The 16,119-nt window shown below is 44.9% G+C and overlaps 1 protein-coding gene across 1 annotated transcript in view; it reads right to left on the minus strand.

The window, feature by feature from the left end:
• Grasp65 (Golgi reassembly-stacking protein 2) overlaps positions 1–16,119 on the minus strand; it is a 39,810-nt gene that overhangs the window by 8,731 nt on the left and 14,960 nt on the right. The window contains exons 7-8 of the mRNA XM_084591403.1: positions 10,649–10,772; positions 2,043–2,129 (exon numbers count right to left, since the gene is read on the minus strand). Coding sequence (XP_084447529.1) covers positions 2,043–2,129; positions 10,649–10,772 — 211 coding nt within the window. The remainder of the gene's footprint in view (positions 1–2,042; positions 2,130–10,648; positions 10,773–16,119) is intronic.

Below are 16,119 nucleotides of genomic sequence, written 5' to 3' on the forward strand. Positions count from 1 at the left end.
AGGCAAATAATATGCCATACTGCGGTAAAAGCAAATATAACCAAGCATTTACATTTAAGCTAATGCCATCCAGTGTTCATGTGAATTCAAGTAATAGTTGATTCTACCATCAAATTTCAGCTCCATCTATTAATGTTTGAGTGTGACACGAAATTCCATAAACGTGACATTATACAAAATGACTGGTCAGAATTGCTTATGCCCTGCCCTGAACACTCCACCCCACGCTAACCTAACAAAACATTTGGTTTATACACAGACTGAAAATGTGCATTTTCACGAAACATATGAAATGCTATATATATATATATATATTACATTGATGACCCCTAGAAAACAATAATAAAGGCACGGATTAGAGACGCTATGACTCGTTCTGGTTCTCATAAAACAGCAATTTTAACAATAAAAATCAGGCCAGATGTCAGTGCACGTTAAAGAATCCCACGTGGTCGAAATTCCCGGAGCCCTCCCACTATGGTACCTGTCATACCATGAGTTTTTTTTTTTTTTTTTTTTTTTAGGACTGCTGCAGCTGAGGCTCTACGGGAGCACTTCAGGTGAGGCTCAAAGGAAGTACCTTTGCAAGACAAACAGAACCATCTTTGCAGGCTGCGAAGTTCGAAACGGGTTTGGGCCCACTGCGGATGAGGGGCGCACAGCGGGGTTTACGGAGCTTCTCCCAAACGCACACCCCTGGAAAAGCCGAGCGCCAGGCCGGGGGACGCTTGTACCCATTTTTACCGATGGGTGTCCGGCGGTGGGTTTCGAACTAACCACCTCCCGCAGCCGAGACGGGCACTCTAACCACTAGGCCACGGACGTTAAACCCCATAAACCAACCAACCAAAAAATCAGGCCGGCTCAGGTACCACACTAAGCTTAACTTTCTCGCCGGTTTCGTTCTACGCAGAAATGCAAGAGAGCGTAGAGTGGGCGAGTATTTTGTAAGTACATAAAAAAAATAAATTCAAACTTTTGTTCAAGACCCCCTCTCTCTCTTCTTAAAGATATACTTCTCACGTCACTGCCCGTAGAAAAAAATATATATTTGCAGGAACAAACTCTCTACTGCAGCAGACACAATATGGCACAAAACTCCTTAAGTTCTCCACCTAATTAACTAAAACCCACTAATTAAAGTTTTAATTACATCAGTTGGGTGGTTAGTTCCAATGGGGTGTTCGAAGTCGTGAACAAGAAGATGCCATATCAGTTTTCAAAACAAAGAAAAGCCCATGTTCTAAAGTCTTGCAGTGCAAGAAAATATTTTTTTGCGTGTGAAACCAAAACAGCAAGAGCCGTGCACGAAGCTTGGTACGGAAGAGGCGTCCGATGATGTGATGCTGTGACAATGGCGCCAAATTCGAACTGCCTCCTCCACTGCGGCAGGTCATGCACCTTATTTTGCTCCGTTGCTTAATAAACAACCACTGACCTGCCAATTACTGGCCTTTCCTTTGCATTAGGCTGCGAGGGAAAAGGATGTATGTCATAACGCAATACTGCTTAGAGTTCAAACTGAACGTCGTTGCCACTCAGTCACTGGACGTCGTGAGCTTCCTGCGCATGTCTCGCGGTCAGTTTTGGTTTCATGCAGAAAAAAGCAGTCGGATTTCCTTGCGCTGCAGGGCTTTAGAAAACAAGTTTTTCTTTCAAAAACTAAAACAGCATCGTCTTGTTCATGATTTCAAACTCCTCATCGGGACTAACCACCCAACTATAATAATTAAAAAGTTAGTGTCTCCTGTGGCAGAGTGTTTGTTCCTGCAATTTTTTTTTTCTATTTTGAACCTACTATTTTAAAAGTTACTTAGTCTTCCCTAAAGCATCTTATATATATCCCTCACATGCACCCACATGCTGCTTCCAGTAAGCTGAAACTGTGCACTGGTCATATGCAGTTTCACCGCATTGCATGCACCACTGCAACACAGTAAAAATACACTTACACAATAATGGTTAATTTATGCATATGTAGGAAATGTTACGCAAAGCAGCAGGTTAGCAAGGCTCAAAAGCTAAACCTGTTTTCAACATACCTGTCCGGTCCTGTTCTGAACCGAAGGGAGCGCTGGTAGGTGGTCTGCTCTCAATACCTTCAGCTGCTGCAGCTGGAGCATGCTCTCCTGTACAAAAGCAGTCATATTTTGCATGTCATCCCAGCTATGCAACACATCACGAAGGCCAATTTCTTTATACCACGAAGACTAGCCTGCAATCCATAACTTTTTCTTTTATCCTTACCTTTGATTACTCCTAAAGATAACATGTAATGTAGCTTGCTGTAAGTCCAAATCTACTCATGCTGCCAGCAATGGCAAGAGTTGAATTATGCATAATGTAGGATTGCATTAGCACTGAGGCTGCTATAAGCTGGTGAAGGTGATTAACGCACCACTAAATATGATAAAGAAAACAGTTACTACAGCTGAACCCAGATATATCAAACTTGAAGGATATTGCAAAATAGTTTAACGTCTCAATAATTCAATATACTAAAATTGCCAGCACATCAGCTTACCTACAACCTAGAAGCAAGAATACACTGCCTTCATGCTAGTGAGATGCCACCTACTAGTGGGCAGCACACCATTCGCTAGATGCTGTTAGGCCTCACCTGCTTTGTGCCGAAAGCACTGCGAACAGTGCTTTGGAACAAGCAAATACCTACCATAGAACGTGTAATCCTGTTACCATTACACTATAAATAGAATAATCACTCTCTAAAATTAAGGTACAGTTGAGTCTGCATATATCGTCTTAATTCTTAAATAAATTCATTGTGTCTATGAGCAAGGCTAAAGACCCTGGTGACAGAACTTCATCCCTGCAAGCGCTAGCCGAGGAGTGCCAATTAGTATAGGAGGAGGAGGAACAAGAGGCTTATGCAACACCTTATGCAGCAAAGCATGCCATGCAATGGCAGCCGCTAGGTGCATGTTAGGCTGTCTTCACCACATTACAGCAATGTGGGGTGGATGATGAGTATGAGACACCAAAGTCTACTTCACCAGGAGGTGCCAAAGACAGTGCAGCCCGTCTTTGTGTGCGAAAATTGTGCAACGAGCACCATTAGGAGATGCAACACTGGCTAGGGCATATCCATTGTCTCCATGCATGCCGCCAAGCATGCAACGGCCAATGCTGCATTCAGCGCCCCTGGAGGTCACTTCTACATCCAGAGAGGGAAAGCACCCCATTGGAATACATGTACAGAAAAGCCTTAAAAGCTTTTTTCTCATTTCACAGCAGAAGTACGGCATCGGCCCTTCATAAAGAAAAGCCTAGTATACCCTAAAACAGATTAAAAAATTATGAAGCCCAATTTTGAAGTGATATTTTTAAAACAGTGCAATACATGCTTCTGGGAGTCACCCGGAGGCCAGCACTGGATGGGAGCGCAATGCATAAAGGTGCTCAGTCAAACAAAATTTTCTGAACAACTTTCTCGTTACATCATGCACTCGTGTAGGCAGCCGTTCGTTCACAGTAAGCATATGCTTTGAAAAACACTGTGGCAAGGTATGCAATGATATTTAGAATCTATATTTCTAAAACGGCACGAAAAGTGTGCATTGCGAATCCGGGCACACCTCTAAAGGCCGATTCACACGTCAAACCGCCGTCGGCACGTGGAGCATGTATTATGTGTTCACACGTCACTACTATGTGACGCACGCTGTCAGCCCGGTCCTGCCCCATTCAGGATCATGCACACTATAATTGTGCTCTCTGCACTACAATAAGCTTCTACTGTTGCCCCCACCAATTCGGGCATGAGAGGCGTGTGAAGCACAATTACCTATTATAGTGCGCCGGGGCAACCGGCATGCAAGAGCACAATTATAGTATGCATAATCAACTGTAGTCCATCTCGCAAGCTGTTTGCAGCACTGCGAAAGGCAGGGGTGCCTAGGCCCAGTCAGGATGATGCGCACTATAATAGGTAATTGTGCTCTTATGCGTGGGCGCGACAGTAGAACATTACCTATTGCAATGCACCGGAACAACTGGCACTAGCACGCAAGAGCACAATTATAGTGCGCATGATCCTGAATGGGGCTGGACTAGAACGACAAAGTGCCTCACATAGTAGTAATGTGTGAACACGTAACATGTGGTCCGTGGACCGACGGTCCGTCATGTGAATTGGCCTTAACAGGCGCTCTGCCAGATGGTGTTTCTCCGAATTGCAAAAGCTCCTCCAAGAGTCCAATATGCTGTTACGTGCACTACACTGGTTCACAGTATGGTTGTTGAAAATGCGCAGCCTAGATACTCTACATGAAATGCAGCTCTTCGGTGTTCCCTACGGGCGTTGATACACCTTTCCACCACGCGTCCTCAGCTGTATTGAATCTTTGCTAGCAGTCACAGATAGGTGGCTTGTAGGCTATATAGAGTTTCTACTTTTGCATCCTCCTTTTCGGTGACACTGGCGTAGATGTATAGGTATCTGCTTTTGCGCCATGCTGTTGCCTCTCACACGACTGTTGTGGTTTGCTCCAGGCCTCCATGTAACCTCAGCATCCCCCCCCCCCCCCCCCCTCGTGTCCCAATAGAAGTGGGACACATCGCCTAATCAAAACGTCCATGGTCCCCGATTTTCCTCATTTCTCGGTGCAGACGATGCAGCGGTGGCGCCATGAAAGGCACACGGTGAGCGACACAAGCTTACAGAGTTCTAGACTACAGAATCAACCCCTTGCTCAAAGTTCGACCTACTGCAGTTTTGGAGAAGCAGCGAAGTTATGTATCTAAAGCTTGCTTTTCTTGGGAAGAACTTAGTCATTCTATACAGAACTTAATAGCAGATAAATTAGGCCTCAAACGTTCATTCATCAATAGCTAGCCTGTTTTTGCACAATAAAATAAAAAAATTATTTTACGTATGCGCTACCCCTTAATATACTCTGTAAATTTGTCAAGCTAAACATAACTCAGCATTTCCAGATCTTAAATAAACTCATTGTCCTGAAATTATTTCTCTTTATTGTCGCTTCAACTGCAATTATAGCAGGCCGGGCCAGGCCCAGGCCTTATAGCTAAGCACAGGGCTGGGCCGGGCTCACGCCCTCAGTGTCGGGCTAGGTCGGGCTCGGTCTGTAGCTTAGGGCCCGGCTCAAAAGTTCGGCCTGTGCACACCTCTAAAAAAGGCCCACATATCGATTTCTAGCTCCTGCCATGGTGCTGATGGGAATGCAAATGGCTGCAGATGTGGTGCCACTGATTTTCCAAACTTTTCAACAGATTGGCATATCCCGCAAGATGTAATCAATTGCTCTACTTGCTTGCACATAGTGAAACCTCGTAATAACGAACAGTTAAAAAATCGGAAAATGGTTCGCTATATCCATAATTTGTAATATAAAATTTCGTAGAAAAAACATGCAAGAGCAGTAAAATTCAATCAGAGAAGGCACAGCAACTCGGAGGGTGCTTACTTGGGTCACGTTCATTTATTTACGCGAAAATAACTGCATTACCGCGGCCTGCTTTTTTGTTTTGATCGCGTTCCGTATCACGCCCTGTTCCACTGTTTGCAAACTCTCAACAAGGGCAAACCCACTGCCCTCAATAACACTGCAGTGGCGGCGCAGTAAATCCAATGCAGCAAGCGCTTCTTGTGAAGTCGGAATGTTCTCATCGTCTGCAGGGTCAGCCTGAGCTTCGTCTGCGGGATGTTCAGAAACTTCCGCAGCAATTTCGGCGTCCGTCAGAACAGCCGTGGTCGCTGCGGTGTCGTCGCCACCTACAAAGTCTTCTACAGTTATTGTTGCGGGCATGTCACCAACAAAATGCGAAAAATCGTTCCAGACCTCATTGAGCTCACGGAGCTCTGCTTCTGCTTCGTCAGGATCGTCCCCATCGTCACCACCATCCCAGCACTATGCAAACCCGCGCATCACACTCGACATGACCATCGACGCAGCCTCCACTGAACGCTATGACGGCCACGCCGCGACGCCGCTGCTAACACCAAACGCAAAAGACGCAAAAAGGCAAAAGCAACATTCGATCGCGCCGCTGCCGCCGCTACTGAAGCGGCGCTGTCAGCGATTGAGAGATGCAGATGCGAACGATTTCTTTGGCTGTCAACTCTCAATGCCGACGTGGCATCTGTGGCACTGTCAGCGCCTGTGAAGTGGTCCTGAACGTTTGCTGCGCCGCACAGCACACTCGTACTGCAACGAAGCCTGCCTCCTGCTATTAAAGTGAGGTAGTGCTTGGCGGCGTGAAGTTCGTTATATCCGTTTTATGCCGAACCGCATTCGCTATGGGAAGTTAAAAATACATGTGTTTTACAAAAATATTTCAGAAGAGTTCGATATATTCGATAATTCGTTATATGCGTGTTCGTTATATCGAGGTTTGACTGTAGCAGGCCACCAGTATTGTTCATGTAGTCACTGCTTTGTCATCATTATTCCAGGATGGGACTCGTGGGCTGCGTCAAGAAGCCAAGCTACGAGGGATGAAGGTGTGACAAATTTGTCTTCACGAAGCAGGAGGTCTCCAATGACAGAGCTCAGTCCGCACCTGGTAGAACATGACTGCCTTGGCAGACATCTTCACTGCACGCCATGCCGAAGTCATCCACTTTATAGCCTGTTGCAGCAGCGAGTCCTACATTGTTTGAACAACAAACCCCGCTTGAGTAACACATGTCGAGACAACACAAATAGTCTCCCCTCCCTCTTCCTCCTCCACACGACCTGGAAGGGGCGTCCTTGAAAGAGCATCAGCAACAGTCTTCTTGTCACCCTTTTAGAATTCAATCGTGAAGATGGATGCCAGCAGCCTGGTGTGCCACCTTGCAATCTGGAACAGTAGCTGACCTACCCCCTTTGTACTTAGCAGTGTGACCAGATCTTGGTGGTCGGTGCATAATATGGATGGATGACCCTAAGGTATGCTCTCCAAAATTCACATGCCCACAAGTTCTCCAGAGCATTACTCTGCGAAAAGCAAAAGCAATCATTACCTCATCATTTCTTGTCTGTTGCAACACTGCCCCTAAACCAAATAGATGAGGCATCCACAGTGACAATAACGTCACCAGCAGGATCAAATAGGTACCTGCAAACGTCTTGCGGCCAAGGACCTTTTCACTTGCTTGCAACACGCTTGTCTTGCGGAATTCCAAGTGAATGTGGCATTCTTCCATAGCAATTTGCAATGAGGCTCGACAACCACTGCATTGTCGGGTACAAACTTGGCGTAATAGCCTATCATGCCCCACAATGAGCAAAGAGTACCAACATCTGTTGGTGCTGGTGCCGCCTTGATGAAGTCAATGTTGGTTTGTAAAGGGCATATTTTCTAGTGACTGATCCCGTGACCAAGGAAGTCTTTCTTGTACACTGAAAATGCATTTGTCATTCAGCTTCAGTCGACTTTGCAATCAAGTGCAAAACTCTTTTACATTCTTGAAGCGTTCCTCATGTGTGCTTCCATACACTGACATCACCTATGTAGCACAAAGCAAAATAGTGACCATCATTTTCTGAAAAGCAGACAAGTTTGAATCTGCACAGTCCACTATCAGCTATGACAGTAATGAATTCTCTGCTTTCAGGGCTCAGCAGTACTTGTCGGTATGTGGCTGCTAAACCAATCTTGGAAAAATACCAAGCGCCGTGAAGTTTGTACAATAATGCTTCCGTATACAGCAGCAGAAAGTTGTCAACAACAGCTTTGTTCGGTTCGCACAGATCGACACAAATTCTCATCTTTCCGTTTTTCTTTGCATTTACCACGATTGGCGACACCCATTCAGATGCACCAATCTTTTCTATGACGTCTTCTTGCTCAAGGCGCTGCAGTTCATGTACCAGATCTCGCACCGAAAGTGGCAAACGCTGTAACTTAGCAGCGACAGGCACGATCCCTTCTCTTATCTTGAACTTATGAACAACATTTGTTGCAAGCACTAACTTTCCATCAAACAAGTGTGAAAATTAGCAAAACAATTCAGAATCAAGGCCTTATGATGCTTGCATAATATGAATGCATTGCAATGACATACCGTTGATGTGCAGCCGCGGTGTTTCGATAATGTTGATGCCGAGGATGTCAGTAACATCCTTGACGACATAGAAAAGCATCTCGGTGTGCCGACCCTGGCAGATGACTGGCGCCATGAAATACCCCTGGGTGCTTATTCTGCGGCGAGAGAAATCGTAAAGTGATGCTGATGTCGGTTGCATAGAAAGGCATTTCAACCTTGAATATGTGAAGGTCAACAGAATTGACACAGCAGAGCCTGTGTCTATGAGGAAACCTATAGGTACACCTTGTATGAGGAATTCTGTGTGTAATCCTCCTTTGCTCTGCCGGGCAAGAAGCAACATGTGGAGATCGCTGGATGTACTGCAGGTATCGACTTCTCAGACAGCGAGGGCCTGCTCGTTTGGCATGCCAGTCCTACAGACACGATAAAAATGTCCTCATTTGCACATTTGCTGCATATTTTACCCCCCGCCTTGCATGTCTTGGAATCTGCAAAATACCATGAAGACTCACAACGAAAACAGGACTTGTGCTGCTGCAGCAGTGGTAATCACGATACTGTACAGCATGGTATCTGATGTTTTTCGATCTTCTGAAACCTAAGAGCCAACGACTGCAGCTCAAGCGAGTACTTTGTAGCTTCTTCAATACTATTCGCAATAGCCATTGCACGTTCAAGGGTGAGCAAAGTGCTCTCTCGAAGTAGGCATTCCCGAAGAACAGGGTTGCACCTTTCCACTAAAAGTTGGTCACACATAAAATCATCCACCTGCTTACCAAAGTTGCAACTCAATGCCAGCTCAAGCAACGCCGTGACAAACACTGCTGTGGTCTCCCCAAGCAGTTGGAGGTGCTGTCCAAACCGATGCCGCCCCACAACGACGACCATTTTATAAATGCAGTAGGCGTTCAACATAGCCACCGCTGCATCATACTCATCTCTCATGCCGCTTCCTTCCTTTTCCACCACATGCATCGTCGACGGTTCGTCGACAGTTTCTCCTCTGGCAACACGTAGTACAAGCATTGGCCTTCCACACCCAAACAGAACACAGCAAAGCTTTATGGTGCGCAGGTGAAGGAGCGTCGCTCCCTGATGCCAGGAGACAATTCTTGGGCGGTGCCACTGTGTCCAAAAAATGGCGGGCTTCCGAGGTGCCAGCAGGGACTCGGGAAGTTAGTGCAGGCTCATTGCTTCAGCTTATGGTCACTTCACCACTCGTTGTGTCCTCTGCAATGGCCTGCCCAACTGTGCCAGGGAAGCCGTAGAACCGCGAAGTCAACTGCCCCACCTCGTAGCTCGAACAACTCTGCTTTATTCTTAGTCCGTGATGAGCAAAAGCAAGATGCACATGCCAGCTGATGTGATAAGGTGCGTGCATCTAGGTTATATAAACACAACATTCAACACTACATCTGAGTAAAAAATTGGGCACACACTGCTCATCGAACGACACATTGTGCTGTATGTTACCACGTGTTTGTTCCCTATCTAGTATAATTGCAGGCAACCCTTGTGACCAACTCTGCTGTGGCCATTGTAATTTCTATATTTGTGAATTGCTTCCTGTGGTTTGTAAGTGGAAATGAATCGGGGTAAATTCCACCCAACTGTAGTCTGCCACCAGACGACTACAACTGTAAACATACAATGCACATGTAATCTTGATAAACTTGAAGCAGCTGGTTAAACGTCCTTCTAGCAGAAAATCCTGCCTTATAAGCTATATGCACGACGACTTGTGCCGGGAACTTTTGAGCGAAAAATAAAAGATGCTGAAACATGCATGTGGTAATTCTCAGATCTTTCACAGCATACCTCAAGCCATATGCACCTTTCCAAAATGCAAAAGCATGTAAGACCCAAAATAACGGCTTAAGGGGAAGACCACATGATCACATCGTGCTTCGCATGTTGGCAATGTGTATGCATGTGCGTATCTGCATAAGCATGCATTTAAAAAAAAAAAGCAATTAACACTTTGCGATTTCATCATAGCCATAACCTGCACAAGGTAGCCAATTTGGTAGCTACCTAGCAAGCACCACAGGTCACCACCTAACAAACCCAACAGATTGTGAATGCCGCTAAATGCTTGCGATTCTGAACTTGCTGCGTACAACAGCCACAAGCAGGAAGATTCGGCACTCATGTTCACTTCTAGCCTTTCCTCCCTCAGTTGTCTATTTAGCACTGTTCTAATTATGAGACTTTGAACTCCAAGCTATTCTCGCCACACTATTTTATCTCGACTTCAGTGGTGATTGGCCAATGATACAGCTAGATGGTGTTCCTCGAGGAAGTGCAAAGTGTGACACCAACCACAGTGCACGAATCCACAAGTGGTGGTGCCATGGACATTTTGCTTTTACGCAATAATCTGGGTTATAAGTGTTGTCTTCAGTAAAAATGACCTATTAGCTATCAAAAAATGCTAACCTATCAGTCTAACCTGACTTACAATACCCATTTGGTTTCCCTTTAATGTGCGCTTACACGGCACAATGCCTCTCGAAACCACCGCCATGTTTGGGATTAAACCTACATCTCTGAAATCAGCAGTTGACCGCTGTAACCACCAACTGCTACCATGACGAGATAAAGCAATGAAGAGGGTAAAATTGATCTTACTAGATGCTAGCACTGGGGACTCTGCCGTTGGCTGAGTGGGTGCGTCATTCAAGGAGAGGGCATTCACTGTCTGTGGTAATGTTGTGGAAGGGTCACCCACAAGGCTAGGTGCACTCAGCTGAACCTATAGAGAAAAAATGCAAACATCATGCACTGCAACAAATGCCACAACAAAGGCCTGAAGATTTCATTTAGCTTACAGGCACTGACCAAAATTTAGGTTCTGCCTCCATCGAAATATAGATGCTGTGGCCAGAAACAAATTTGTGATGTTAGACTTAGAAGCATAATACATTAGCCACAAAATTACTAGAGCGAGTAAATAAAATAAAATAAAAAAGCACAAACCATTAACGCTAATAAAGCCTTCCCTCACAACACAATTTAGCATGGTCTCAACAACTGAAGCTGAAAAAAAGTGGTAAAGAATGTAAAACAAAAGTGAAATTACTAACAATAATGCCAGCCTTTTCTTATCTTTGTCCTGAAGCCATTGGCCTGTTCCACCACCATCATACAGAAATCAAGATTATGGGCACATCAACTGCTGTCTTCATTCAATATATGAGCTGCAAGCTACTGTTCTCCCACCTAATATCCCAAGAACAGTGACAAGGAGTCTGCGCCTACATGTGAAACTGACATGCGCAACTGCATGCACAAATTGTGTTGCAGGTAATAGGCATGTGTGAATACTGAATTTTCAGTTCAAAGCAAAGAGCTATTTTCTTTGACTAGGTTCAAAGTGGGGCAAACATTTTCGAATCAAAGTGAATAGTTCACCACTGAAATTGTCACGACAGAGTTCAGTGTACAACTGTGGCAAAAACTTCAGATGTGTCACACCTGATCTGAAATATCCCCAACCTCATTTGCACAGCATAAAGCACCTTGACTGCACTGCACGCACATTATCGCACGTTTGTACCTTTGCCAGAGGAGGCTATGGCCCGAGCCATCCGTTACCAAGCGGACACGGCTGTAAGCTTAGTAATGTTGATACTCGGCTATGTGCTAGTGCTCGTTCGTGTGCAAGCCCACTGTTTCCATCAGGTAAAAAATTCAAAAGTCTAAGGAGCAGAATATCATAAGCCCTTAACTACCTCACCTCTCTCCCTGATGGCAATTACTTAGCAAAGAGTAACAGATATTAATAGTAGCACGGGTACAAAAACCATCCATTTCAGTTGGAACAGTGAATTAATCTGAAAGATTTCATGTCATCTTTCTGCTTACGTTTTGCATAAGGCTGAAGTTACTGTCTGATATTTACAGCACTAAAGAAACCTTCACTTCCTCAAAACTCCTTGTGAAAGGTCACTGGGGGTGCAGTGTGTAATGCATCCCAACCCTTGACAGCCCCTTAAGAAGCTAGAGTGGCATAAGAGAGATGAGATGACATAAAATAACAATAGAGATGACATAAAATAACTAAATTACCACACTTAGGTGCAGTCATTTACCGTGCCTTCACAGCAATTAGTTGCTTGCACTTGAACTTTCCTAAATTTGGATGAGTATGCAAACTCTCATCACATTGCCAAATTTGTTGTTTCATCAAGTGACACTCATCATTCCAGCAGCATCACAACTGACTTCACCAACACTGGCTGCAGGAGCACTTGTGTCATAGTGAATCCAGTGGCCTCACTCCACTCAGCTAAAATATTCTTCACACAGTGGAATCGGCTGTATGTGCACTGCACAGGATGCTTCCTGTACAATGCCGGCATTGTCTTACAGTGGGCAAGTAGTTTGAGGCAATAGTAGCATAACCTAGCCAGAGCAGATGTGCATTTGCCTGTGACACATCTGCCAGGCAGTACGCTGTCAATGCTGCATTTAATCTGCTTAATCCTCCGACAAAGGATATACAAACAGACAGTGTCTCCCTTCATGAGGCAGGCCACAGTGAAGTGTACACATAATAGTGGAATTAGAAGATGCTAACACTGCAGCTAATATACCATCAGTTAAATTCAGTTCAGTCGTTCAGTCGTGTCCGACTCTTCGTGACCCTATGGACCATATCACACCACGCTTTCCGGTCTCTCACTATCTTCCTAACATCACATAACTTCATCTGCAGCGCCTCGAGGATGCCATCTAACCATCGTGTTCGCTGCCTACCCCTTCTCCGGTGACCCTCAACCTTTCCCAATATCAAATCTTTCTCCAGCGACTCCTCTCTTCTCATCAGATGACCAAAGTAGCTGAGCTTTAACTTTAGAATTTGACCCTCCAATGAGCAGTCAGGGTTTATGGTCGACAATATCGACTGATTTGATCTTCTGGCAGTCCAAGAAACTCTCAAGAGTCTCCGCCAGCACCACAATTCAAACATGTCAATTCTTCGGCGGTCAGCCTTCTTCACAATCCAACTCTCGCATCCATACATCACAACTGGAAAGACCATTGCATGAGTTACATGGATCTTGGTTGACAGTGTAATGTCTCTGCTCTTTACTAAGCGGTCAAGGCTAGCCATGGCTCTCTTTCCCAGAAGCAGGTGTCTCCTTTCATTGGCTGCAGTCTCCTTCCGGGGTAATCTTGGAGCCCAAGAAGAGAAAATCTGTCACAGCTTCCACTTCTTGTCCCTTGATGCTCCAGGACTTGATAGGGCAAGACGCCATGATCTTTGTGTTTTTAATGTTCAGTTTAAACCCAAACTCCTCACTCTCTTCTTGTACGCGCATCAGAAGTCTCTTGCATTCCACTTCACTTTCTGCGATTAAAGTGGTATCATCCACATATCTAAGGTTGTTGATACGTTTCCCAGCAATCTTCACTCCAGCTGAAGACTCGTCCAGACCGGCCTTCCTCATGATGCACTCTGCATATAGGTTAAATAGGCAGGGCGACAGTATGCAGCCTTGCCTCACTCCTTTCCCAATCGGAAACCAATCAGTAAGAAGACCATGCCCAGTTCTGACTGTGGCCTCTTGCCCTTCATACAGGTTCCTGAGGAGACAGATGAGGTGAATTGAAACTCCCATCTCTTGGAGACCTTGCCACAATCTGCTGTGATCTACGCAGTCAAACGCTTTCGCATAATCAATAAAGCAGAAGTAGATGGGTTTCTGAAACTCTCTTGCTTTTTCCGTGATCCAGCTAAGGTTGGCAATTTGGTCTCTAGTTCCCCTGCCCTTGCGAAACCCAGCTTGCACGTCCGGAAGCTCCCGATCCACATACTGCTGCAGCCTACCTTGGAGGATTTTCGACATCACCTTGCTAGCATGTGAAATAAGCGCAATCGTGTGGTAGTTGGAACAATCTTTGGCACTGCCTTTCTTTGGAATGGGGATGTAAACTGATCTCCTCCAATCCTGTGGCCACTGCAGGGTTGTCCAAATCTTCTGACATAATGTATGCAGAATGTTAACAGCGTAATGGTTGAGGTTTTGAAGCAACTCAGCTGGAATGCCATCAATTCCGCTAGCTTTGTTCTTAGCAAGGCTGGCTAAGGCCCATTCAACTTCACTCTTCAGGATGCCCGGCTCGAGATCAGTAATCACAACCGTCTAATGTTGGGTTTGCACATTCGGGTCCTTCTTGTACAGTTCTTCTGTGTATTCCTGCCACCTTTTCTTTATCTCTAAGGCTTCAGTGAGGTCCCTGCCTCGTTTGTCCTTTATCACGCCCAGCTTAGCACAGAAGCTTCCTTTGATATCTTTGATTGTCTTATACATCCTCAATTGGCTGTTGTCCTCAACTGCTTGGCATCGTATGTTCAGGAAGGCATTCTTATCTCTTCTTGCTATTTTCTGAAATTCTGCATTGAGAACCTTGTATCTTTCTCTTTCCTCCATAACTTTTGCCGTCCTCCTTTCCTCAACTATTTTCAAAGCCTCTTCAGATAACCAGTTTGCTTTCTTGCTTTTCTTTTGCTTTGGAACTACCTTAGTAGCAACTTCTTGTATTATACCATGAACATCAGTCCACATCTCTTCAGGCTATATCCTTCTGCAAGCCATCATCTTTCCCCAAGAAAATGCCTGTTGTGGAAGGCTTCACTATATAATAACAGATAACGAGGGAAAGCACACACACGGTACATTGTTAAAAAAAACAACCTATTTCAATGGTACCTTCCTTTCAGTGCAACACCATATCACTGCAGCGAAACTTCACGAGGGGAAATGCACTCAATGGAAGTGACACTAAATTCACCTGTCTAAGATCCACACATCTGCACCACTTCTGTGGAGACAGGTAGTGGTGCACACACTGGCGAAAAGTTGTTAAAACACAAAACTGCTATTAGGCCAGCGCAAGAAAAAAAAACACATTAGTCCCATGAGCACCAGGTAATGCAAAACCAAAAAGAAAACCACGATACAAGCATTACAGTGTTGCATACCAGTCCCATTTTTCTACAATCTGCACTTTTTTCACACAGCGTTTTCCAAGTTCTTTTTCACACTATCGAACATCTTCAGCCATTGACGCTCATCAATTGCCAAGGCCATGTTTTCTTCGGGAGAAATACCTCCCCGCATTTCTCCGTGCACCGTCAGCAGGTGATCCACACTAGCAGAGTAACGGTGCCGTCACCTCTAGGTCAATTTTGCAGTAAATACCGACCAAAGTATCGCCGCCAGCTTCGAAGTTAGTTTACAGCAACACCGCAACTACAAAAGCCAATGCTGATGGAATGCCTGTCTTGGGCATGCTGATAGTTCTGCATTCTCATCTTCATGGACTTCTGTATGGCAGGCAAAGCACAGCTTCTGTTCACTTTTGCATCCAGGTTTTCTCCCATGATGTGCACTCATAGCAGACATGCTGAACCGCACAACTGTTGAAGGCTGGGTGTGACTGCACCACTGTGTGCATGATGAATGCCCACAACCAGAGCACTGCGATTGCACAGAATTGTTTGAGCATACATAAAACTATCAACTGCTTCTTCCAGCAATATATTTTCCCGAAATCTCACATTTCAATATAGTATCTTGAAAATATCTGAGGTTTTTTAATTATTACTATTTGGTTTTAAACCCAAATAGAATACTGCATTATTATCTTAAACAATTGAAATTTTCTAATGTTGCACAGCCATAATACCACCTAAATTTTACACGCAAGTACTCGCAATAAGCTCTGCAAAGGCAGAATCTGGCTTTTTATCACTGTCAACACCTCGTACACAGACTCTGGAAGCCAGGTGCGCAACCTATACACTGGGAATTGTGTAAAGCTGAAAAAAGTCCAAGTCATTTTACTAACAGCAAAAAAAAAAATGTGCACACCCTTACCACTACCACCACTGACATAATCAAAAGTTGCTTTGTTTAGTAGGAGAGGCTTGCAGCCAGGCTACAGATGAATTGACAAGGAACGACCATCCTAGATTTCACGACCTTTGCTGATGCCAGTGATCAGCCATGTGCCTTGGTTTCTTCTGGAGATTATTCGATGAATGACAGTTTTTAAAATCAAGAATGCGAACAGTTACACTTGTTGCCAAC

Source organism: Amblyomma maculatum, chromosome 1, assembly GCF_055883805.1.
Source record: "Amblyomma maculatum isolate TAMU_Amacu chromosome 1, ASM5588380v1, whole genome shotgun sequence".
In the NCBI taxonomy this organism is placed as follows: domain Eukaryota; kingdom Metazoa; phylum Arthropoda; class Arachnida; order Ixodida; family Ixodidae; genus Amblyomma; species Amblyomma maculatum.